Below are 26,069 nucleotides of genomic sequence, written 5' to 3'. Positions count from 1 at the left end.
CCTAAATGTCCATTGCTCCCTTTCACACCGTAGCCTCATTATTTTTTCTATTTTCTTCTCTCAACCTGTCCTTTATTGTCCTAGCTTTTGCCATCACGATTGGTGTGTGTTCAAAATTTCATCACTTGCTTCACTGTAGAGCTTTACGTTCCTCCAGTTCGCCAGGAGCGCTCCTCTTCAGTACACACTCAAGGGCCAAAGCAAGCCCCAAAAGTTTAATCCAAAAAGCAATTAAAACACGTCCTTTCAACACAGTAACACCCACATATAGTGGAATGTTATAGTGGAATGTTGACTTTACATGCTTTCTGGAATTACATGATTCCAGAAAATTGTTTTATGTGCAGATTTTAACACCAAGTGCATCCAGTTTTTCCTCATGGAAAGGGCCTCAATCAGTGAGGTACGCCATCTTTTCAATGAGGACTTGCTGAGCCAGGTCACATAGCTGACATCCCTCCCATGTTACCAGGTAGCTTGCGATCTTGGCAACAGTTTCCTTTCAAAGGGTGTTGGAGGGATGTTGTGGGATATTTCAGGTCTCGGTCTCCTGCCACCTGGCACATTTCTTAATGGCAATGGGCAGATGCACCAAATAATACACAGTGCATATTTTGGCCATGATACTAGTGATCAAGGACAGAATCCAATGTGTCTCAGGCTTCCCAAACACCATAGGTGCCATTAAATGTAGGTATGTGACCATCAGGGCACAGAGGGCACAAGAACAAACTTATAGGAACAACAGAAGGCAACATTCCATGGACATTCATTGGGATGTCATGCAGACATACAGAAGTGTTTGCACATAGTTTTAATGTAATGAGCAAGGTGAGTGGAACTCACCGACCTCTTGGTGAATTTAGTAGAAAGGTTAGTTTATTTGAGTTTAATTTGAGTTTAGTTTTTAGATTTTGTAAAGTATATTTCTGTATTTAGTCTATCTGATTAATGTCCCAATGGCAACTCAGTGAATTAAAAGCACATAGTATTTAAAGGCAGCCTGAGCAGAAAGACATGAAAAGATAACAAGTTCATTGCCCGAAACCAAGGTCTTGAATAAACCTGTATGCAAGCTAAGGCTTCCAATAACAAAGGCTCCCAACAACAAGATAATCACGTTGATTAAAGTGGTTGATGAAATTTCATGAAATTTGGCACACAGTTTGCTTTAATTTAGCAACTATTTGTGCAGCCATTAGGTTCAAGTTACTCAGAGCAATGGCAGCATGCAGGTCTTGCCTAAGTGGAGGGACACCCACTTCTGGGGCCTCATTTATAGAAAAGTCTAGCAATCAAAATCAGCTTTACCCTGTGGCGTACACAGGAAATCACAACAAAGTAGTTATTTACAAAACCTCAACTTGACATGGAAGCGGTTGTAACTCTACATGCGGTTTACATCTGATGTAAGCACATTACCTACTGGTTATCCCGAGGCAATCAAACTGCCACTGTGGGCCACATCCAAGTTCACGTTCAAGTTTGTTTATTTATATAGCCCTTTATCACAAGCATGGCTCAAAGGACTTTACAGAGCACGAGCCTAACTAGATCTAACTGATCAAAAATCAACCATAGAAGAGAATGATATAAACCTCAGGAAGAAACAGATTTTAGCAAGACATAACAGCCTATCTATTCTCCATAGGCTAACCTACCCGGCACCACCAGCCTTAGACCCTTAATGCATACAAGGAAGAACTCCAAGAAAGAAAAAAAAATGTGTTAGGAAAAACGAAAAATCTAGGAAAGACGAAATCTTGGGCGGGCCAAGTCAAAGAGGGATCCCCCACCAGGACGGCTGAGCATTCAATAGGTGGTTAGGTTAACAAGTACTTCACAAAAACTGTAATGGATCAAATGGATCCATGACATAATAAGAGGACTAGTTGATTGAGGCCGGGGCCATTGTGGCAGGAACCGTCGAGTAGTTGGCTGGCTGTCGGCACAAATTAGCATTTGAAGCGCTCCATGGTTCAATTTGGACCTCATCCTCCTCTCTGCCACTGCCTCCAGGGTGTCTGGGCTCAGCCCTGTGACAGAGCTAGCTCTTTTTACTAGTTTGTTGAGTCTGGTGGCATTCTCCACCTCGATGTTGTCTCCTCAGCACACAAAAGCAAAGAACAGTGCACTGTCCAGTACCGATTGGTGTGCATCTGTACTGTCTGACAATTACAATTTGTTGTTGATATACACCCCAAGAACTTGTAAGAATGTATCACCCCCACATCATCTCCCTGGATGGTGTCAGGTGTCAGTGGGTTCTTGTTCGGTCGGAGGTCAGCTACCAGCTCCTCCTGGTGGAGAGTGTCTGGTGGACACAGATTTCTCTTTTCCTCCGTATTGCTCACACTAATGCATTCCACAATTGAGGAGTCATGAGAGAACTTCAAGAGGTGGCATTATAGCCAGAGTTGAATCTGAAGTCTGAGGTTTAGAGTGTTAACAAGAAAGGTGACAGTATAGTTCCCTGTGGCGTCACTGTGTTGCTCTCTCCTATGTCAGGCAAATTGCTCTGGCAAACAAACATTCCCTTACCTGCAGGTAAGGGAATGTGTAATTCAGGATACCATGGTGTTGTTCACTTGCATCACTCTGAGATTATCCCTGAGCTTACGGGGCTGCATGGTGTTAAAAGCACTGGAGAAATCAAAGAACATGATTCTCACCATGTTTCCAGGCTTATCTCGATGGGGGTAAGTTCTGAGGAGCAGATTTATGATAGCGACGTCCATTCCTATGTGGGCCTGGGATGCAAAGTGGAGGGAGTCCACAGAATCCTTCAGCAGGGGTCTGAAGTGCTGCAAGGCCAGCTTCTCAAAGTTCTTCATTATGTGAGAGCTCAGAGGCACTGGCCTGTAGTCACTGATGGCACACTAGGGCATCCCTTCTTTGGGCACTGGCATAATATAGGAGTTTTTCCATAGTGGAGGAAGCCCCTTCAGGCTCAAGAAAAGGTTGAACATATGCTGTAGATCTTCTAACTGCGTGGCACATGCTGGTAGCACAAGGGACTTAGTTCCCTGACTGATACTGAAAGGCAGCCACCAACTTTTCTCAGCCAATGATCCAGCGTTTTTCTCCCCACTTGGTGAAAAAGTTGCACATTTGAATGGTATTTTTTTCATGTAAATAGATAGCCACAAATCGTGTCATTTGTTTTTTGTTAGTGAATAAATTGTGTTGGGAATATTATATCAACTTGATAAATTAAGGTAAAATTAAGGTAAAAATGTGGTCTAGTTATCTGCTAGCTAATAGCGAACTAGCTTGCTGGGCAGCTAAATGTTGCAAAAAAGTGATAATTTACATGATTTCTTCTAAAAATGTCAATGTTAGTGATTATGCATGTAGACATACATATAGAACTAGTAGCTAGTTTCAAAACACCCTAAAGAATGCTAAATAATGAGGTAGTCATCAGTCCCGTGTGCACCCTGGTGCTAATACCATCATGTGCTGCTGCCTTGCTTGTGGGGAGCCTCCCCAGTGGCAGTGATGGACAGGTTGGGGAGTCAGCCACATTGCCCTCAGGAAAGGATTGGGGAAAGCAGCATGGGGAGGAGGTGGGTGTGGGCAGAGTCAAGTGTGGTCAGGCTTGCCAAACAGGCGGATAGAGGTAGCCGTCCAGGGGTCTCTGTGTCAAACCTGTTGAAAAACAGGTTTAGCTCATTTGTTATTTCTCAGTTCCACTCTGCCATCAGTCCTCACTGCTTGTAGGGAGTGATCTACTAACTAATAGAACAGTGTGAAGGCCATGTATAGTGGTATGGTATCCACTATACATGGCCTTCACACTGTTCTGCTATAGTTTGTGTTCCATTCTCTCCCTAGATGGAAAACAAATGGCAACAATGTAATATGCTTAATGAATGCTTATGTAATGTGTTTCCAATATTCAACTGCACTGCAGTGCCTGCAGGTGTCAATTTAAAGGGATCAGAAACACGAAAACATGTTATTTGAGATGTTAACTGCTATCCAGGTGTTGTTTGAGATAGACGACAATAATACTAGGCATTACCTTCACATATAAGTGCATATGTTGAACTGCTGATGTTGTAGGTGTTAAATCAACAATTATCTTTTTTTCTGGGGCAACAAAATGACCATACATTTACTCCATACACCTACATGCAAATCTATGGTAAAATTGAAACTAAATGTTATTAAATGGGACAATTTCTCGGGGAGGACCCCCAGACCTCCCACTACATTTTGGTCTGGCTACAGCTGAGCGGGGATATGTAATCTTATAAAACTGCGCTGAATTTGGTCCTATTCTCAACCAAAAGAGTTAGTGACATTCATGCACCATTGGTACACTCTTCCTGTATTATGTATGCTCCAGGCAGGTCTAATGAAACTTTCCATTTCAACTTGGCACATACTCCTAGCTAAGGTGCCTGTCTTGTCTTATGATGCACTGGCCTTTGATTTAAATGCTTTTTCTCTTCCTCCATTCATGTCAGAGTAACAAAGATTACATGCTCTGGGCCCCGTGACCTTTGTGCAAATGTTTGACACATACTCAGACCTTTCGGTATATGTAGTTGTTTTGCCAGTCTAGCCGAGACTAAAACCATATCGAAGCAATATCTCTTCCAATGGATTGTGAAGGCCAGTGCCGGATCCTATAATGCAAACACAGTTGAGCTACCTGGTACTGCCCAACGACTGCACACTTTTATTGTTGGCCTTCTTAATGCTAGCAAAATCATGCTACAGTGTATCTTAAAAAAATGAACTCATTACAGTACAGTTAAGCTGACTCAAATTTGGCCTTGTATCCATTACAGGAGTGGTGGCTCTCACGGTCTGAGAATGTTTGTAGTTGGAAAAAACAAAGCTGCTCAGTAGGCTATATAGGCTATAAATCTTAGTGTGTATTCAGGGTGAAGATACATAAGTAAATAAAACACTACATTTAGCATATATACAATTTCTGGACCGGGCCTTTTACAGGAAATCTCTCATTGATAAACATTTGCTAAAAGACATACAACAGGCCACTATACAATCATTACAAGGATACTGGTTACTGCAGTATCTTTTCATTCCTTTTCATTCCATCAGAGTAAGCTTCTTTCAGAAAAGACACCCAGGGTTATCCAGTAATGATGCAAGCAAATGCGAGGTGGGAAGTGACATCAGTGGGAAGCGACAAGCCCTAGTTGACATCAACATGTTAACAGTCAAAATTAAAATATCTCATAAATGTGAGAGGAGAGGAAATGTAAAGGGTGTGGGCTTTTCTAGGCTGCGTGAAACTCACAGTCATTCATAATTACAGCATCTATGCAACATTTATCAGCTATAGTTCTCTGAAATATCAAAATGATTGGGATGAAAGTCATACTCATTAAAAATGTGTTTTTGATAGGATATAACTCCAGCAAACACCTCACGTCCCCATAGAGAGTAAGTGGTTGGCACACTGGAAGCAAAGACCATAATTAGATACATGTGCATATTTACTGTTCATACATTTGATGAAATGGTTTTGTTGACTGAACAACATCCTGGCGAAATAATTCAGTAACTCACAATTACCATTAGTGTCTACTTTGAACACTAAACATTTCCTCAGCACATACAGTATCTCTCAGGCCCCCTTCATTTGGCTTAACCACCTGATCCAAGTGTAATATTTTAAGCAATAAAAATGAGTTTTTTGACTCAGTTCTACTCTCACTATTCTGGGATGGACCTCTGAAGTTCTTACCTCTCGCATAGGGATTAATGTTTGTACTTTGTGTACTGATACTGAATGTTGTGCTCAAGCAAGTGATATATAAAGGGTGACATGCATCACACATACACATTGAACCTGTTCATGGTCTAAATCAGCCAACATGCTTCCCATTACATTTTGTCATTAAATGTGAGTTGGTTAGAGGCAAAAGAAAAAAACTGAAATATACCATTCTTTATAAAACTTCTTTAATTTGAGCATTGTATGCTTAGCACCACTAATCTAGAGGCTGTACTTTCTGCCTGTTTAGATCCAAAAGCAACTATTCTTTTCCTATGAAATAAGATGAACCCTGCTGAGACTCCTTAATAACAGGGAGGAATAATCGTATGGTTATTGCCAACTCAAGAGAGAGCTTGATTCATAATAAAATGGGCAATTTCCCCTAAATCCCCCCTTAGGGTAACTGGTAAACTAAGGAGGGATTTGATGTGAGGGGTATGAGGGCTGTGATTGTGTGTTATCGGCTGAGTAATTTGCTCTTGTATAAACATGTATTACTGTTATCTAAGTGCCCCCTGACAGCCGATTGGCTCCTCATTAGGCCTGTGTGAAATGAGATTAGCAACGAGCCTCTAAATTATGATCCAATCCCAGAACACATAATCTCTCACACATACACCCTCCCTCTCTCTCTCTTCCCTCTGTCTATTTATGTCTCTCTCTTTTTTACCTGTTGGCCTCTCTCCCTACTTCTTCCCCGTGGCGGCTCGCTCCTCTCTCTTCCCACCTCTCCTCACTCGACCTATATGTCTTTCTCTTTGTCTCTCTTCATGTCTCTCTCTCTCTCTCAGAGTGTGACTGCAGCGGAAGATCAGACGAGTGTGTGTTTGATGTGGAGCAGTACCGGAGCACCGGCAGTGGGGGGCGCTGTGTGAGCTGCAGAGACAACACAGATGGGCCCCACTGTGAGCGCTGCAGAGAGAACCACTACAGGAGATCACCGCAAGAGCCCTGCCTACCCTGCCACTGCAACAGTAATGGTAAAGTAAAGATGTACCACTCCAAATTGCTTTGATAACGACTAAAGTGGCCATAAAATCACAGTGAAAATCGTTGTCTTCATTATTATAATTACCATCATCCATGTCATCATCATTACCCCCACCAAAACAGGGATATTTTCTTTTCCCTTTTTTGAGAGAATTAAATTGTCATGGTGGAGTTGGACTGCATGCATTGGCGCACTGGCACCGCACAGACATGAGCAATATTTAGCAAGATGAAAAGGACTCATATAGGATTAATTGTGGCATGTTTCAAATTTTAAATTCTAAATTATTAAAAACGCTGCATTAATATTTCCTCTGGGCCATAGACTACTCATAGGCCAAACTGTCACATGAAAAAAACTGGAGCTTTTTAGAATTCATAATTTATACAATCACATTCATCTCATGTCTCACACAACTGATCAGATCCATCCTAGCCTTAGATTCCTAAATGACCATTAAAGAAATGTATGACTTTACTCTGCCTTGCTATTGTTCACTGATCTCATTATGACTCATTAAGAGACTCAGTGCTCATTAAACACATACTAATTTTAGGTGGACGGACATTGAATATCTGTGCTGCTTTTTACAGCACCTTCACCTTCACCATCATCATCATCATCTTCATCATCATCATCATCATCATCATCATCATCTATCTATCTAACTGTCCATCTATCTATCTATCTATCTACAGACATGCACACACATGAACCATCACTAGTGTTTCCACTGTGTTTCCTATATAGTGAGAGGTGATTGCATAGAGCTGTTGCAGTCCATTACGCTGATCAAAGGCTATAGCAGATTCCATCCTGCCTCCTTCTCTCTCATGTCCACAATGTCCCAGCTGGTCTTTTTTCTCCATTAACTACACCTACAATAAGTTAGCTACAGTACAATACTGTATGCCTCCAAGGTTATCCAGCCCTTCCAAGCTCATCTCTGGGGTTTTTGAACAGGAATGCAGTAATAGGTGTTCAGATGTCCATGCCAGGACCGGTTATTAATGATATATTGATCTACTCAACGTACTTTACCACCCAGATGCATCAGACTGGGTTTTTGCCGTGTTCTTTGAAAATTATCCTTTTTTCTATTTCTTTGCATCTCTAGGCCCTTCTCTTTTACTTTCGCCCATTGTTTTCTTTCCCTCTTTCTTATTATATGAATCTTCTCGCTGTCAACTCTTTGCATTCTCTTTGATTTTTCTTCCTCTTCCCCCCCCCCGTGCGCTATCCATCGACTGTCCCTCCCAGGCTCAGTCAGTCTGCAGTGTGATGTAGAGGGAAGGTGTGCGTGTCGAGCCAGTGTGACCGGGGAGAAGTGTGACACATGTCAGGCTGGCTTTCACTCGCTTGGCCCTGGTGGCTGCAGGTGAGCAACACATACTGTATAGTCACAAACACAGACGCACGAACATAGACACACAGACAGACACACACATAAAAATGTAAAAAGTAAAGAGGGAAGGGGAACTAAATGCACATTTAAATTGCAGAAAGGGGAAGAGAAATAAACAAATGTCTAACCAATGAGCTTAGGGGGGCAAATAGATTTTAAGAAAGGCAGAGTTCGTTCCTAAATCCCAGGATAAGATATGAAAATGCCTCACCTATGAGGCATTGCACTCACACACACTCAGTGTATGTGTGCATGTTTGCATGCAAATTAGTTGCAGCTTAATGATACACTGACCCGCTGCATAGATTTTGATGATGAAAAGCACATCCCAACTTTCTCTGACCTGAGATCTCTTTTGCTAAGGCTGTGCGAACATGTGAGCCTGCATGCATGTGTGCATGTAAATGTGTGTGTGTGTGTGTGTGTGTGTGTGTGTGTGTGTCTCTGTGTGTGTGTCTATATGGCTGTGTGTGTCTGTGTGCGTGTGTGTCTGAGTGTGAAGCATGTTGCAGTATTTATATTCATAAGAAGCCTATCCTAGCTCTCCCTGACCCCACTCCACCTGCTGATGGAATGCTAAGTTGTGATGGTGTTGAATCGCATATCAATGACTCTTGGGTGTTAGTATTATTTCTACCATCTTGGCTATTACACAAAAGACTACAATGCTGTCATTCCATCTTAGCCTCAGCAAACAAAAAATGTGGATATTTAGTTGATATTTAGTGATGCTATATCTTTTCATGAGACATTTCCAGTGACTCAAAAGTGGGACAGGGCCCAAGATGTAGGAGGCTGCATTGAAAAACATTAGTGACACAGTTCCTTACGCTTAACTCAACCCTTCTAGCTGTCTCCTTTTTGAGCACCCCACGTTTTGGCACTATTTAATTTTTTAAATCAGAAGTCATTGGTGCCCTGCAATGGAAAGGCACTGTGTATATTCATATTGGAGAAGGCCTTTACTTTAGTGAGGATTCGACTGCCAAAAATTTACAAATTATCAAATTGCATGGAGATAAGGTGAATTACCCAACACACCCCCACCCCACCCCACCCCACACACACACACACCTCTTCCTCTCACTCACGCAGCACAAGCAGGCTGTTGAGTGGAGGTGAGGTGTGAATTACCCAGACCAGTGGAGCAGAACCAAGTAAAGACTGCTTGCCTTGGGGATAATTGAATTATTTGTAATAGCACCTCATTAAAAAATAGATTCTATGTTACAGTACCACAGGAAAGTAATCAATCAATGAAGGCGATCAAACAAATTTCGACATAATCCAAGTCACTGATGAACAGGTATGTGACCCGTACAGCTACTCACTTGCGTGATCAAGGTTATGTAGACAGCCCTTTGCTTGTAATGTGTGTTTGTGTACTAAATCTAGCAGCTTGTTTGTTTATATTTTGTCACAAAAGTACTCATTATACATGCACACTTTTTTAATTATTGAAGTGAAGTGTGTAGTGATGACGCTGACAATGACTGTGATGGCAGATACACCCAGGCAGGGCGGTCTTGTGGTTAAAGAGACCCAGGTTTATGCCCGTGTCAGCAAGCAACCGCCCTGCTGAAGTGTCCTTGAGCAAGGCACTAAAGGCGCTTTCCAGGGGCGCTGTCCTGTAGCTGACCCTTTGCTCTGAACTGGAGGGGGTCAAACGAAAAGAGAATTTCGCTGTGGGGATCAATAAAGTATCACATCACATTATTATTCTGTCTTTCAGTGCCCTCTTCTTTAATATAGCCCCCCTCTGCCACCAGGCTCAACACATTTATCACATGTGAACAGGGGTTCGGGGTGCCCTAAGAACCCCCACAGAAAAGTGTTAGTTGTGCATGGTAGCTGTAAATCTTTAACTTCAGCATCACTTGTTGTCTGCAGGCCATGTGAGTGTGACCCCAGGGGGAGTGTGGGAGACTGCTCTCCGCAGGATGGACGTTGTTACTGCAAGCCAAACATGGAGGGCCAGGGCTGCGACAGGTGAGGCTTGTTGCTCCCGTAACATTCATTGTACGCACAAATGCCCTGGTAACCCTCTGGTTACCAGGGCAATCGTTGAAGTCTTGTGGATCAGAACAATTGAAGCCATTAGCAATGACATCAGTTCATGTACAGAACATAATATTTGGTTAATGTCAAGTCTCTGTATTTTAAATCCTACCTTTAGAAAAAACAACATTTAGATCTGTTGTAACACTCCAGAAAATGTAATGTAATATAAGCAGCATTGCAATGTGCTTACATTATGTTTTGTTGTTTTTTGTTTTTTGTAGACAATAACCACATTTTACAGCCAGCAGACAAGTCACAAGACTTTAAAAGAATAGCATAATATGAAACAGATCTTGCATCCACTTGGACCATTTTCTATAGTTAAGGTTTTAAAATGATGATTGGTTCATGTTTTGGGGCAATCTGTCAGTCTGACTAATAGGACAGTGAACATGACTCTTGCAATATGTCAATAACCAAGCCCCTATTTTTCCTATGTCTGTTTCCATCTTGTTCCTCTGGGAAAAAGGATCAAACAGATAAACTCAGTGTGACATTAGCAAAACACACAGCCCCAGGTCCCAAACTATTGAATAATTCTGTACTCCCTGTTTGTTGACTTTTTTTGCTGATTTCACGGCTCGTTGAGCAGGCCCCCTCTCCTGTGTGATGTGACTAGTGTAGCGGCTGATTTTTAACAGTGCTCCTGTCCCACCTATGCATCAGCCAGTGTCTGTAGGTCAGAGCTCATAGTCCAAGCAGCTGAGCTCCATTGGGTCTCTCCTTCCTCAACACTGCAGCAAAGACTCATAACATATCAACTTCAGCTGGCAGACAGCACTGTCTGCAGTGACCGGCATGTCCTGCTGCTCTGAGAACAACTTGAAGAGATTAGTCAGAATAAGACGGCTGCAAGGACAACTTAGGACAAAATGTGGTAATTGGCAGCGGTGGAATGTGTGTGCTGTGTCTGCACGTTAATGATTTTGTGTGTGTGTGTGTATGTGTGTGTGTGCGTCTACATACGTACCTACAGATGCAAGCCAGGCACCTTCAACCTACAACAAGAAAACCCAGCAGGCTGCCAGTCATGTTTCTGCTTTGGCCACTCCCTGGCCTGCTCCTCGTCCCATCACTATGCTGCTGTCAACATCACTTCTGACTTCCTCGAAGGTATCGTCTCTCAATAGACTCACCTATGTTCCCTCCCCTATCACTGTCTTTTTTTTTTTTTTTTATCTCCAACATGCAGCTAAAGTTGGAACCAAATTTATTACCCAACTAAATTTAATGAGATGAATAATAAGCATTCAAGCTTTGAGACCCCAATATTTACCGCAGATGTCCTTATCTTCATCTTTCGCACTTTATCTCTTTATCTCAACTTATGTACAGAGCAGAATAGCAATGACTAGTGTGTTAAATTAATTTCCCCTTCCCTCTAGATCAGGATGGCTGGTCAGGAGAATTCTCTGGCGGGCAGGAGTACCCCCTGCTGTGGAAGGAAGGTGAGGTCTACCTGCTGCCTCTCACTGAGGAAGACATCGGCTTCTACAAAGCCCCTGGTGAGTCAGAAAGGAGGATAGAGATTTGAGATGATCCCTGGAGACGGATCATTAGTCTAGGTTGGGTCAAATGGGTGGGTTTCTATCACCAGGGAGATTTTTCTTTTTTTTTTTTTGCTGTTGTTGAGCGTTGCTTTATTTGATTATAAAGCTCAGAGAAACCCCCAAACCTTGCTATTCTTGTAAATATGTAAATGATATTAGTGTAAGTACACCATCTATAATACGCGTAGCTTGTTCCTGTTGTTCCTCGGTGAGATTAATCAGGGTCTTTGGCAATGGGTCATACAGCGGTTATTCTGACACCATTTCCTCCAATCCCTTATCAGGGCCATTAGAAGATAAGGGAATAAGCTGGCCCAGCTACAGGACTTAGGCCCCCTCTCTATCAGCCGCCCCAGCAGCAAAGGCCTGATGGAATTGGATGTCTTGGCCATGCTGGAGAAGCAACAAAGTGAAAATTGGCTTGGTTTCTTCTTGTCTCCGCTAAGTCGGTTCCAGGCATCAGCTCACAGCCCTCCAGCCACCAGTCCCCAGCCAGCAGCGAAACAGGAGCAATCCCATTAACTCCACGTCCTGGAGGTTTAATGCCCAAAATGCGTGATCACAGAAAACGACTCCATTTGGAGGCATCTTTTTTTAGAAGGATGAAAAGCTCACAGCTGAAAGAGGATGTGATAAAGCCTGGTGGTCAGGCGTAATTTTTAGAATTTCTTGCATTGTTAAGTCGTGGATGTGCAAGTTGGAGTGTGTTTGCGTGCGTGTCTGTTTGTACACGTGCTCATGAGTGCATTTATGCCTTGCCTGCATATGGATGTTTATGTATTAATATACATAATAGTTGGTGTTAAGTTGGTGTTTTTTTTTGTCACTGTTTTTCACATGGTCCACAAGTCTAGCGTCTCTGCAGGCCACACCACAGAGATTAGTGGCCCAACTGGCCAAGAGCTGCTTTGTGGCAGCCCGCTTATCTCCTTCGCGCAGTGCTTGTTTGTGTTGTTTCTCCACATAATAAAATGCAGAAATCTATTGCCTTGCCATCCCTATTAATGATCTCATTTTCTCTTGCCTTTTTTTCTTAGCGTTGCATGTGTGTACAGTTACTTTAAAGATTAGACTGGAGCGGCAGCAGCTTTGGAAGCAGACTCAGCCCTGGAATTCTGTCTCTGCCACTGTCTCTTTTCTTTTTACTTTTAATTTGTATTTTTGCGCTGTAATCCCCCCACTGTGTTCCTCACCAAAGCAGACAATAATTCTGAGTGACAACGCCACATTGAACATCACACAGAATGCAATTTATATGATTCCCATGAATGTATTTGTCACAACAGTTTGTCTTGGGTTTCATCTGTCATGTAGGGGACAGAATCAAATCAGCTGCTTTTTTTTTATTGAATTGGTGGAGAGAGAGGAGTGCTCAGGATCTGTGTGCTCCACCCAGCTCCAGAAATATCAGGCGATGCTGCAGATTGAGCCCATGCACAATCCTTAGCACATATTTGAAGAAACTCAAATCAGCTCTCATAACATTAAGCAGAAGTCCAGGATGTATTCTTAAAAGCCTCAGTGGTTTCTGAGAAGGAGTTTTTGGACCAGGGCAAATGAAAGTGCTGTAGGCAGGGAGAGATCAAAATAGCATGAGAGAGAAGTCAAGAGTCAAGTCAAGTCAAGTCAAGTGAAGTCAAGAAAGAAATGCACCTGTCAGTTTCTCCCTTCCCAATCTAGCCAGCCGGCCTTAACTCTTTCTTCCTCTTCGACTCTTCACCCCGATTGTTAAATGACCTTGCCAACACAGTCAGGACATCAGAGTCACTCCTTCTCTTTTGTCGTAACCTGAACTGAAAATGCTTCTATTCAACAAACACCTCATGTCTCCCTCTCATCTGCCTTGCTCTCTCCACTAAATAATATCCTCATCTGCCATATCTTCCCTCTCTACGTGCTCCTGTCTTGTTTAAAAATGTTTTTGTAGCTTTCCCCCTGGATTGTATTTCTTTACCTAACACCTCTCCATCACACAGTATCACAGGGATATTTGTTCAGTGTATTATCTAGGCGCTGCGGCTTTGAACCTTGCACTGTTTACTATTGGGCTGGATTGGAAGCTTGCAATATTGGTGATCTAGAAATGTAAGTTTATTCTACGGTTGCACTGGATGACTAAATGCCTAAAATGTAGATGTAAATATTTGTCTGTGCATGCCTGTGCAAGCAAATGTGTTTGTGACTGTGTCCTTATTTCTCGATGTGTACAAGCCATCTTAGCGTGCCGTTGTCCAATGCATCGATGTATGCATGTAGGCATTTGTATGGTGTGTGTGTCGTGTGTGTGTGTGTGTACTCGGGGACACACGCTCCTCTCTCTGAATCGTGTGCTCCCCCACTTATCCTCCTCCTGGTCTTGGACATCTGTTTGACAGTTGACACAAGGAAGGTTCAAGTCCCCGTGGTGGCACAGGGGTAAACAGCAGACTGAACACTTGAGCGCAGCTGCCAGAGTCTATCATGGATGAACATGAAGCACCTCTCTAAACAGTTGCTTTGACCCGCCTCCAACAAGCACGGCCCCCACTTCAATCCACTGGACGTTAACCGAGGGTCTTCCCGGCGGAGCGGGACCTCATGCTAAAGGGGGACATCGTCTAACATCCTTCATCTCAGCCACCTGTCCAGAAGCCCTTGACACTGATCCTTTCCATATCTGGAGCAGAGTCCAATCTGCTGAGCCTGAAGCAGCAGGGGGACTGAGAAACAGGAAGAATGAGAAATAGGAACATAAGGAAGAAAGAAAGAAAGAAAATTCAATTCAATTCAATTCAATTCAATTCAATTCAATACAATATCTCCTTAGCACAAGGCAATGGAGCGAGCGTGTGGCTGGTCCTGTATTCAGTGGAGGGTTGGAGGAGAGAGAGAGGAGAGCAGAGATCCAGGAGAGCAGCTCCAGGCCACCTGTCACTCTGATTCAAGCTGCAGTGGCAGTTAAGAGCCTCACTCAACATGAGCGCTACCTGCAACCAGGTCTGCGAGCAATCCAGCCTGGCAGCCTTCACGTCTAACCAGGGTGGACAATGCAGAAAGGAGCAAATAGAAAGGAGATGTAGCAAAAGAGAAAATTGAACGGAGGGAGATAGGAAGAGTGATGGACAGGGGGGGGGGGGGGGGGGGGGGGGGGATACTGATGAGTGGGAAAAATGGAATGGGCAAAAAAGGTAAGGGATAAGGAAGGGAGGATGAGAGATGGGCTCAGTAGTGCCTTTTCTCTCAGCTCATGCCCTCTGCACTGACATTTGTGTCAAACCTCCTAGACAGCCTGTCTGTGGGCTGGACACAAACCTTCAGGACTCTGACCAGTCGTCTGAGCTGATCTCTGCTCACAGCCCGCACCGCTTCACTCTTGCTCTGCTTATGCCTCAGTCCCCGTATGCACATGTGTAGTAGTTTAATATAGCGTTTGAATGTGAAACAGGTGGTATTTCTGTCTTGCGTCTGTGTAATCACGTCTTTGGTAACCCATCGGACCCGCAGACCGTGTGGTGTAGTGTAGTACAGCGCTGGACTCTGATTTTAAAAGTTAAAGTTTGTCCGTCCAGCCTTTCCTCTCAGACTGTCTGCGCGGCGGTCGATGTCAGTTAGAGCCTCAGTGGGAGTTGTGTTTGTGTGAGGCGGCAGTGATTTAATTGAAATGGAGTTGATTTAATTGGGTTGGAGCAAGTCTAAACCCCTGATTGATCGTCGGCTCCTCCACCGTTCACCAAAAGTCATCGGGGCATCTATCAGTTGTTGTGACAGTGACTTTATGTGTCCCTGGCAGGGGGTCAGCGGTGGCACAGCCAGTGCACATCAGATCACTCTGACAGACTCATAGGAACAAAGTTTTTCTCTCTTTTCCTTCTCTTTTTTTTTTTTGTTGTTGCTCAAAATACATGTTTATTTGGAGTGGAATGCTCTCACATACACATACAGTCATATGCACACACACACACACACACACACACACACACACACACACGCAAACTTACGCAACAAAGGCTGCATAGAAAGGGTGACTCTCTCTCTCAGTATTGTGAAAAGTGACTGATTCACACCTACAAGCACCCTGATGTGCAGTGTGGTATTTAAAGACGGCTAAACTTTTTCATTCTCTCCTTTTTGTCATCCAAGATAAAACAATGAATAGAAATCCATGGTAATGAATGGACAGCAGATCACACTTACACATGAATAATCTTTCCATTGTTCTATTGCTCTATTAGGGTTGTGAGTAATTATGGCTTGGTACCTCTGTCCTCACTTAAGAATGAACAAAGACACAGAAGAAGTTTGCTTGTTTTTCCCCATTGAGAATATTCTCATTTATAAACTTTCTGCAAGGCTGATCATCTGCTGGTGGATGCTGATCAGTTGAGCGCAGGTTGAGCCGTGTGTGTCTGAGCGACTGATCGGAGAGACCAAATGATGCATCATGGCTGGCATACAGCAGCACAGTTAAAAGGGGGCAAAGATTTCTGAATTTCCTGTTTTACATTTTGTCCACACATATTTTGCACAATTAAGGAGTTTACTGTTTGTAATAAATATAAGAAGTGCTACTCATTTCTCTCATCATCTCATCGCTTCCTTGTGTTTACTATGTAACAAGCCTAAGCCTAGGTTTGAGATCTACTGGGCTAAAATACCACAAATGATGTTAGCCTTTGAAAAACTATGGATACATAATCCTTTTTTCAAGTCAAACTGTTCAATTAAGAAATATAGGCATAGACAGAAAAACTTTATCCCTCTTTTCAACACCAAGACCCCATTGCTGAATAGTACTAATGAAATAATCTATTTGTTGGTATGCTCATTGTTTTTTGATAGATTTTTAGCTGTGACCAGCAGCTAGTATAGATTGGTCTGTCTTTCTGTCCCAAAAATTAAAAAAACGAATTTGTGCTAGTTTTCATCATCTAGGCTATATCTATTGATCCCGAACTCGTACTGACATGAGTGGTACTTCATTAGACTCAGAGTACTTTTCTAGCAATTAGTGATGTCATTTACTGTAAGCCTCTGCCCTTTTCCTGATTGGTTGTATTGATCCCAAACTCGCATTCTGATATGTGATTGTCTATATCTGTCTCTTTTACATGAGTGACATCTCGTCGACCTCAGGAGAGCAATCCTGAAGCTGCATTGAGATTTGTTATGGCTCGTCGGACTGGAGAAAGTGTCCTATCGATTTGTGATGTCATTTATGCCCCTTCCAGATTGGCTGATTTTTGATCAACTATATCTATTGATCCCGAAGTTCCATTGACATGAGCGATATCTCATTGGACTCAGAGCACTTTTCCATTGATTAGTGATGTTGTTTAAGCGCCTTCCTCTTTCCCAATTCGCTGTTTTTTGATCATTCATCAGTCTGTTCCAGAAATTTGAAAAACAATGTATGCTGCTTTTCATTGTCTGTATCTATTGATCCCAAAATCAATGATATGAATGTCGTTTTGAGATGTTTGATTGCTTATCTGTTGATCCCAAAATTGCATAGCATGAATGACGGTTTGTTGGTCTCAGGAGTTTTGTGTTGATGTCATTTATGCTTCTGCCCTTTTCCTAATCAGCTGTTTTTTTATTGTCTATATCTATTCATCCCAAAGTTGCATTGAGATGTCTAATCGTTTATTTCTATTGAACCCAAACTCTCACAAGAGTGATGGTTCTTCAGACTCAAAAAGTAAGTGCCACTGCAGTTTGTGGTCAAAAGAATATAACAAAATCAAGCAGGTGATTGAGCAAATTGCAGAGTTTATTGGATCATCAATTTCCGATGGAGGAAAAACAAAAGTAATCAATAACAGCTTTAGCTTTTAGACTTTTTATATTATTGCTCAAATTGAAACTGTAAATCATTACACTCCTTGTTACTTAGAAAAGCAATAACATTACTATAACATGTTACTAAGTAATGTGTTACCTTCTAATAGCAGCCAAAAATATCAATTCAGGGAATCAAAAAAGTGGGGCTCTGTGAAACTGTTGCAGGTCAAGTAAAAATGTCAAATCTTCCCACTGTGAGTGTGTGGCTGTAGACGTCAGAGGGGCGCAGCGGAGATGATAAAAAGGGGCTGCTGGTGGAGGGGATGTTCGCTGAGCAGACAGTTGAATTGCTCAGAATGACACCAGAGGCATCTCACAAGCGCAATCACCCCCTCACGTCCGCAGCCCTCCAGCCACCAGAAGAGCTCAGGATGTACTTCACACACGATTACGCTCAAAAACAAGGTGGCAACCAAGCGTGCAGCCTGTCAGTTTTGCCCACCCGCTCACTCACGGTCTGGGAGAAAATGGCAGCGTAGCTGTTTTGATTAAAAAAAAAAAACTGTTTGGATTTGTTTGAAGGAGTGTTTTGGGAGTCTTATAGTCAAACTTATGCATGGTGTAGGTTTGTTATGGTTTATGGTTTTATGGTAATCCTCCAAAAATTGTGCTTATATTTTTATATCAAAAATATACATACATACAAAAATATACAATATATATATATATGTATGTGTTTTCTTCCCTTTGTTGGGTTCAGGGGTGTGTGTGTGTGGGGGGGTGGTGGTGGTGTGGGGTTGTATTTGGGGGTTGGGGGCTGGGGGGGTGGCTAGGCTCTTTGAAGTCCTGTTAATGTGCTGTAATGAGCCAGAGATGAGAGGGTGGGTAATTACACATAGACTCCCACGGTGCTCTCTGTGGGCTCAAAAAGCCTGGACCCGTCTGCCCTATACACACACACCAACGTGTGTGCACATGCACATACACACACACACTGAGAGAAAGAGAGAAATGAACAGACAGTCTCAAATGCTTCCGAATGTACACAATTTTATAGAAAAAAACACACACAAATACACTGTAAAAAATATTAATCTCAACAAGTCATTTAATCTATTATTGAGTCCTAAAATCGTACTTTTCTTAAAATAACTTAAAAAATCTGCCAGTGGGGTTAGATAATTTTACTTGTTTCCAATGCAAATCAACTTGTTTCAAGAATTTTGTAGAATCAAGTGTCACTTTCTTGATAGTAGTACAGTAATCTGCCTTATTCTGGCTTGTTTCATTTCCAGAAGCAGAGGCTTTCTTTCCCAATCTGACTCAGAGAAACTCATGCATGCATTTGTCATGAGCAGGCTGGATTATTGCAATCCTCTGTTTATCGGTCTTTCAAACAAAGCAATCCATAGATTACAATTTATCCAGAACTCAGCCGCACGAGTTTTTACCAGGACAAAAAGACCAGACCGTATAACTCCAGTCCTCCGGAACCTTCACTGGCTACCTGTTGTTTTCAGAATACAATTCAAAATCCTTCTGTTGGTTTACAAAGCACTTGCTGGTCTGGCTCCACAGTATATCTCAGACATGCTGTCAGTTTATAACCCCAGCAGATCTCTCCGGTCACAAGGTGGAAATCTCCTCCATGTGCCTAGAGCACTTTCAAAGTCTGGTGAGATGGCATTCAGTATTTATGCACCTAAAGAATGGAACAGTTTGCCTACTGATCTTAGACTTGCTCCAACACTGTGTTCTTTCAAAACCAAACTAAAGACCTTCCTTTTCACTCCAGCATTTTCTTAAATGAACACACTGTATTTCTCTTGGTTTAAGAAAAATAAGATCTGAAGGCTAAATATGAGACTAAATGACTTGTTAAGATGGACTTCTTTTTTTTTTGCAGTGTATTTGCTAATTCACACACAAATCCATCACAGTGTACACTATATTGATGGCAGAGAACAGCTGAGCGCTTTACAGGAGAGCCAGCTCCACTCACCTGGCTAACATCTATCCTCTGTCTCCCTCTAGAGAAGTTCCTGGGGCTCCAGGTCTACAGCTACGGACAACTCCTCTCTATCACCTTCACCTCTGAGACCCCAGAGCTGCTCCCCAACCACGTCACCCTGCTCCTTGAAGGTGCTGGAATCGCCCTGTCTGCTGACCTCTCACCCCAACCGTTGTTTCACCATGAGCCTGGACTCACACCCCTGCACACCTTCTCTGTCAGGTGTGTGTGTGTGTGTGTGTGTGTGCGCTTGCCTGCATCTGTGCATGAATGTGTGTCAGAGCATTTGTGTATCTGTGCATCTATGTATCTCCCTGTTCCCTGACTTGTTCCATGTTACAATGTCGTACATGCCTGCATCACCTCCAGAGTCTGTACCATACTCGTGTGCAGATTACAGCTCATCCACTTTGACTGTGCTGTCAAGGTCCCAGCAGAATGCCGGGATATGAATGTAGTGATGGGCCAGCTCCCCCATGTGCTGGCTGTCATGTAGATCTGACAGGTACAGAGCAGCAGCATTACATTTCCATTTTTACATTTTATGCCTTTAGTTGATGCTCTTATCCAGAGTGACTTATAATGAGTGCAACAGTAGAATATGAATACATTCCTAGGTCACCAATATTGCAAGCAACTGATACTAACGAGAGGAAGGTCAAAGTTATACTCCAATGACGGGATTCCTATGATGCTAGAATGATCATTTATTGTAAGAAAGAGCACATTAGAGCAAGTAAGACATGAGGTACTTGAAGAGATGAGTTTTCCAGCTACAAAAGATGGGGCGTGACTCTGCTGTTCTCACTGGAGTGGGATGGTCACTCCACCATTAGGCTCCAGGAGGGAGAAGAGGTGAGTCCAGGTGGAGTGATGACCAAGTCGCAGCAGGGAATGGAGAGCTAAGTGGCTGATAGTGACAGCACACAGAGCACTGGATGCAGTGTAAGGGACCATGGCCTGGAGTTATGGGGGCACGGCCCCCTTAGCAGGCCTATATGCCAATGCCAGGGTTTTGAATTCGAAGTGAGCAGCCACAGACAGCCAGTGGATAAGATAAGATTAACATTAATGATCCCCATGGGGAAATTGGTGCTGTTACAGCAGCTAATAGTAATAGGATACAGCAAAGAAAAATAGAATATGAAATATAGCCGCAAGTGGCCATTAGTGGCATTCAAGCCCATGGGGCAAATAATTTGACGGTGAGAATATAGACTTTATTCATAATTTTGGAAGCTACATCTCAAAGATAGAACATTGCAACTGCAGGTGAAATGGTGCCTGACATATTGCCATTTGAAAATTTGCCAATTTGTCCTATAGTGGTGCTAATCAGCATGACCAAATATGGTCTGACACACTGTGGAGCCCCTCGTAAACAGGTATGTGAAGTTTTGATGGTCTAGCATCAAGCATTTAGGAAATATGCCCTTCCTGTTAGAGCGTCTGTTTGTATGCATTTCTGCATATTGATTGGCGACTTTGATTGGCAAAGTAGTGAAATAAAGCAAAAATAGACTTTACATTCAGTTCATGTCTAGGCCTAGCCTGGTAAGACCATCCTGATCACGTGACCTCACATTCTGTTTCACTCCACGGATCAGTCTGGACTTCTAGCCGCCCACATCGATTTCCTGAAATTACAATGTAACCGGGCCAATCAGGGACTGCGTCGTAGTTGACGTAACCTTTTAGTGTGGAATCTACGCACAGTTTTAGCCCCCTGAGGAGGAGTTATGCTGCACGTTGAGAGAAGTTTTTCCATTTGGGAGGAATTAAGGGTTGACGTATGCGGCTTGACAAGACCGATGCATTTACACTTGGTTAATCTCATGTAGCCACACCTCCATCTCAAACTAATGAGGGTCTGGAGAAATTCAAGCAGAACCGTTTGTTAGAAATGGGTGGAGACGCTGTGGCTGTTGTCATGCTTCAAACCAATAAAATAGGGCGGAGCATAGCACTGGTGCTCACCTGTGTGTTGTCATACTTTTAAGGTAGCCTGCTGATAAAAACGCCTTTACATCCCTGTTTTGGAGCAGAATCTTTAAGCTAAGAAATCCATTGACTTAATTTGATGTAGAGAGCATACTGCAAAACAGAAGCCTTAAGTCTTAAAGTCTTAAGGCGAAGTTTTCATCCATATTTATTGTTAGCATAACTAAACTAAAAAAGGACCCGGAGAGAATAACAACATTTCCAGGCTGTGTGTTTTCAAATTCAGAGCCAACCGAATGGCTGCCTCTGGCTCTACAAGGTCTCGTTATCTTTTTCTGACAAAAAGTTCTCCAGACCTCCGTTAGTCTGAGACAGAGGTGTGGCTACGTGAGATTAACATTTGGCTAACTTGAGGATACAATGCATGTCAGACCACCTCCGAAGGTGGTTTGAGCAATCGGATAGAAATACTTCTCCAATTCGTCTTGGTTGCATTTACACTTGGCTTTTTTGTGATGGGATAGCTATCTGACAGCTCAAGACACATGAAGTGGTGTAAATGGGGTATGACACACTTCTGGGCCCATCCCAAATACATATGTATGTGAAATTTGGTTGCTGTAGCATCAGTTGAATCCAGTTCCTGTAATTTAATGGACTTTGGCCTATGGCCATAATTTACCATCTCTAGTCTTCATATGATTCGCTCTGAAGTTCGTCTGCAAGTTGCAGTGACAGCAATATTGTAGAAAATATCTTCAGACCAGAAGTGTATTTCTACACGGTCCTACATGAGTACACACAACACAGAGGAGAAATGTCCTGTACTCGCTGTACTTACAGCATCATCCCAAGCCTATTTTAATGCTGTCTTTATAGAAACAATGCTGACGGCCATATACTGTAGCTCCCTGTATTTTCCATTTCTGTGAATCTTCACTCTCTACACAGACTCTCTTGCGCATCAAAGCAGTCACATGGATTTGTTTTGGATTAATTTTGACTTGTGATTAGGCTCTCTCTCTCTCTCTCTCTCTCTCTCTCTCTCTCTCTCTCTCTCTCTGTCTCTCTGTCTCTCTCTCTCCCTCTCCCTCAGAAAAGCAAAGGGCCTAGCACTGAAACTTGTGGTACACCGAAGTTATCTCTAGAGCATTTGGAGATAATATTGTTGTGAAACACTATGAGTTCTATCAGATAAGTAGGACTTAAGCCATGAAAGCGTGGGGCTGCAGATGCCAACGTGGTTCACTAGGCAGTAAGGGAGGTGGAGAGGTGAGCGGTGTGGGTGGGATGGGTGGTGTGGTCTCATTAGGCCTGTCGAGCTGGGGAATGGGGACAGCTGGCCTGGGGTCACCAAGTCAAACCGGTTGAAAAACAGGTTTAACTCGTTCACTTTGTCTCTGTGTCACTCTGCCTGCAGCCAGTGATCCTTTTCATCACGCTCCACACCTCCGTCACAATGTTTTGCTACAGTTTGTCTTCAATCTTGTCTCAGTAGGTGTTCTTTCCGCCATTAATTCTCCTCCTCAGCTCCCTCAGACAGATTTAAATTCCTCCCTGTCTCCAGCCCTGAAAGCCCTCTCCTTCCTACTGAGGAGGGATTTAATTTTGTTTGTTATCCGTGGTTTGTTGTGATGGAAACAGCAAACTGTTCACTAGAATCAAAGTGTGCACGTTGGAATGGACATGTTATGCAGTGGAAGAGCCCTTTATTGTCCTCACTGTGCCCCACAGAGCAGGTTCCAGTCCGTTAGCTCAAAACAGTCCTGCTGGTGGGAGTGCAAGAGGGAGGTAATATGCTAAATTTGGGGGAAGGTGAAGACCAGGCGGGTTGCAGCATTCTGGATGAGTTGTAGGGGCTGAACAGAGTACTTGCAGGCTAGGAGGGAGCTGCAGTAGTTCAGATGGGAGATGCTTAAAGCTTGACGAAATAGCTGGCCAGAGTCCCCAGTTACAGGGTCTTATTTGATGGATGTTGTAGAGTGTAAACATGCAGGATGAGGTCGTGGCTGCAATGTGGGCCTCACATGGCAGCTGGTTGTCTAGAATCACAGCAATATTTTTGGCAGTTTGGGCAGGAGTCACTATAGTGTTGTCAAAAGTGATGGAGAGATCTTTTCGAGGGCAAAAATTGACAAAGAGCAGCTCGGTCTTGTTGAAATTGGTTTTAGTGTGGTAGTTAGACATCCAACCGGACATGTCAGGGAGGCAATCAAGATGCACACTTCAACCTGAGCATCAGAGGATGGAGGTAGAGTTGAGTGTTTTTGGCAAGGCAATAGTACTATGCTAGTAATAGCCCTCTTCTCATTCTATGTCCCCACCTTTCTCTCTGTATCAATATAAAATACATGGCTCTCTGGTTTTGTACCTCAAGCTACTATATTCCATATTCATGAAACTGTTTCGCCAGCCTTTTAATCTGATATAAATGCCTATATCTGATATAAACGTATATAATAAACAGTATAGGACCGATGTAAGTTACATGCTTTCATGTTTATACCCTATAATTTATTGTTTATAGTCTCTCTAACTCATTTTTTACTAGTATATCACTGGCGGTAATATAATACGACTGCTAGTAATGCAATGCCACACACAGCAAACGTGGTCGGAACATTATCCTGTATGACATGAATGATGCATCAAAACTACAAAGCCTTCGATCCTGTCTCAAAATGATATATATTTCACATGTACAGTAGGATACAACGTTGTCAGGCTATCGGTAATGGTGATGACCCATGTGCAAATGTAGTTATTTGGAAACTGCCTAGTGGCACCCTGTCCTCCTGTCCTCTCTGGTGACTGCGCACCAATAATGAGTTCCCCGCAGCACCAGGGACCCTGGGTGAAAGGGCCCTTGGTTCCCCCTCCTAAGTGCACTGGGGCTTGGGGACAAGGGCTGTCATTAAGAGGTCCTCTCTGGAGAGGAACTCTACAGATGTCATTAGGAAGCCACAGATCATCCCACTTCTCAGACACATACACACATACACCTCAACACACTCTCTCTCTCTTACTTACACACACACACACGCGCAAATGTGTCAAGCAAGTTTGCCAGGCTGTTACGATCCTGTGCTAAAAAAAACAGTATGAATAATTTTTCATTGCATCCAAATCACCATCTCTCCTTGTTTGATGGAGAACGGTACCAAATGAATCACATGTTGATATGCTTGATGTGTGTGAGCATGTGTGCATGTGCCTGTGCATGTGTGTGCGTCTGTGTGTGTTGTGACATGCGAGATGCGAGATGCGAGCGTGGTTGTTGTAGGTGCATGTGTGATATATCTTTATTTATGATTCATCTGTGCAAATTTGAACTCGCTGAAGTGAGAATTACATAAAGCATGCCATTGTTTATGTGTCAAAAGTGTTTTTATTCAAGAGCATTCACATACAGAAAATGTACGTGTGTTATAGGAAAGCTCAGTTTTTACAAATATTAACATTAATCACATTGGACAGAAAAAAGATATGATCAAGATAAATTAAAGGAATAGGCATACATTCAAAACAGGACAAAACGTATAGAATTCCCACCCCACCCCACCCCACAGCTGCTCAGGGTAGTATCCAACTAAATGCATGAACTGTCACTCATCTATCTTACCAAGAAAGCAAGTAAAAGGGTTCCAAATCTTATCGAATTCCGTTAGTTTGTCTTTCAATAAAAACCTTATCTTTTGTAAGTGCAAGGTGTTCTGTTAGTTCGCTAAGCCAAAGGTTGTTGTGGCCTCTTTCTTCTTCCAAAACATTAGAATTATTTCTTTTGCCGTGATAAGACCATATGACAGAAAGCTTTGTTGGGCTTATCCGCAGTGTCCCTGATATTTCAGACACTCCCAATATGATTAGAATTGGGTCAGGTTCCAATTGAGACTCAAGCACTTCAGAGAGAACCCTAACCATCGTTTATGTGACCATCTGCCATTCATAATATGATTTGTGACAATGAGATCCAATAGGAAATAGTCAAAATGGTCGTGTTTCCAAGTGCTTGTCAAGCGCATGTGAGAAGCATAAATAAACATGAGCAGAAACACACATACTGCACATCCCCTTGTTGTGTCTCTTGACTGACAGCATCTGCTATCGTAGCTGGTGAATATGTTAAACCAGTTAAGTGGCTGTGTGTTCCCACCTGGTGCAAAGATCATTTCAATCTCAGATGAAGGAGTAAAATATGGGAGTACAGGGATCTGGGCAGAGGGGATTGACGGTGTGTGAGAGGAGAAGGTGAATGGTTTATATTGGACGGCATTTTCTCCTCTCTCTGATGTTCCCTCTGTTCTCTCTCTGTTCCCTTCAAACCAGCAGGTGGGAAGGGCAAATACAGAAGGTGAGGAGCGCTGCAATGGGTCCTCAGTGTGGTGCTTGGTTGCTTTTTTGATTTTGTGAAATCATGTTATTGTGATTGCTTATACTTTATTATTATACAATTGCATGTCCAGTGTTGTTGGCGATTTTGTTTCTGTATGTTAGCTTTATTTCTTTAATAATTTTGGTGTTCACAGTTATGTTTATGCTTGAGTGTTTGAAGTGCAGTGGGTCACCTGTACATGTTGTGGTACCACCTG

General features: G+C 42.9%; 1 protein-coding gene across 1 annotated transcript in view; it reads left to right on the top strand.

Annotated features, from left to right (window-relative positions):
- Positions 1–26,069, top strand: part of lamc3 (laminin, gamma 3) — a 93,298-nt gene that overhangs the window by 32,242 nt on the left and 34,987 nt on the right. The window contains exons 5-10 of the mRNA XM_078286729.1: positions 6,553–6,741; positions 8,013–8,130; positions 10,048–10,146; positions 11,195–11,331; positions 11,604–11,723; positions 19,563–19,761. Coding sequence (XP_078142855.1) covers positions 6,553–6,741; positions 8,013–8,130; positions 10,048–10,146; positions 11,195–11,331; positions 11,604–11,723; positions 19,563–19,761 — 862 coding nt within the window. The remainder of the gene's footprint in view (positions 1–6,552; positions 6,742–8,012; positions 8,131–10,047; positions 10,147–11,194; positions 11,332–11,603; positions 11,724–19,562; positions 19,762–26,069) is intronic.

The sequence above is a fragment of the Centroberyx gerrardi genome, chromosome 2 (genome assembly GCF_048128805.1).
Source record: "Centroberyx gerrardi isolate f3 chromosome 2, fCenGer3.hap1.cur.20231027, whole genome shotgun sequence".
NCBI classification, from domain to species: domain Eukaryota; kingdom Metazoa; phylum Chordata; class Actinopteri; order Beryciformes; family Berycidae; genus Centroberyx; species Centroberyx gerrardi.
This window is presented reverse-complemented; position numbering and strand designations above follow the sequence as displayed.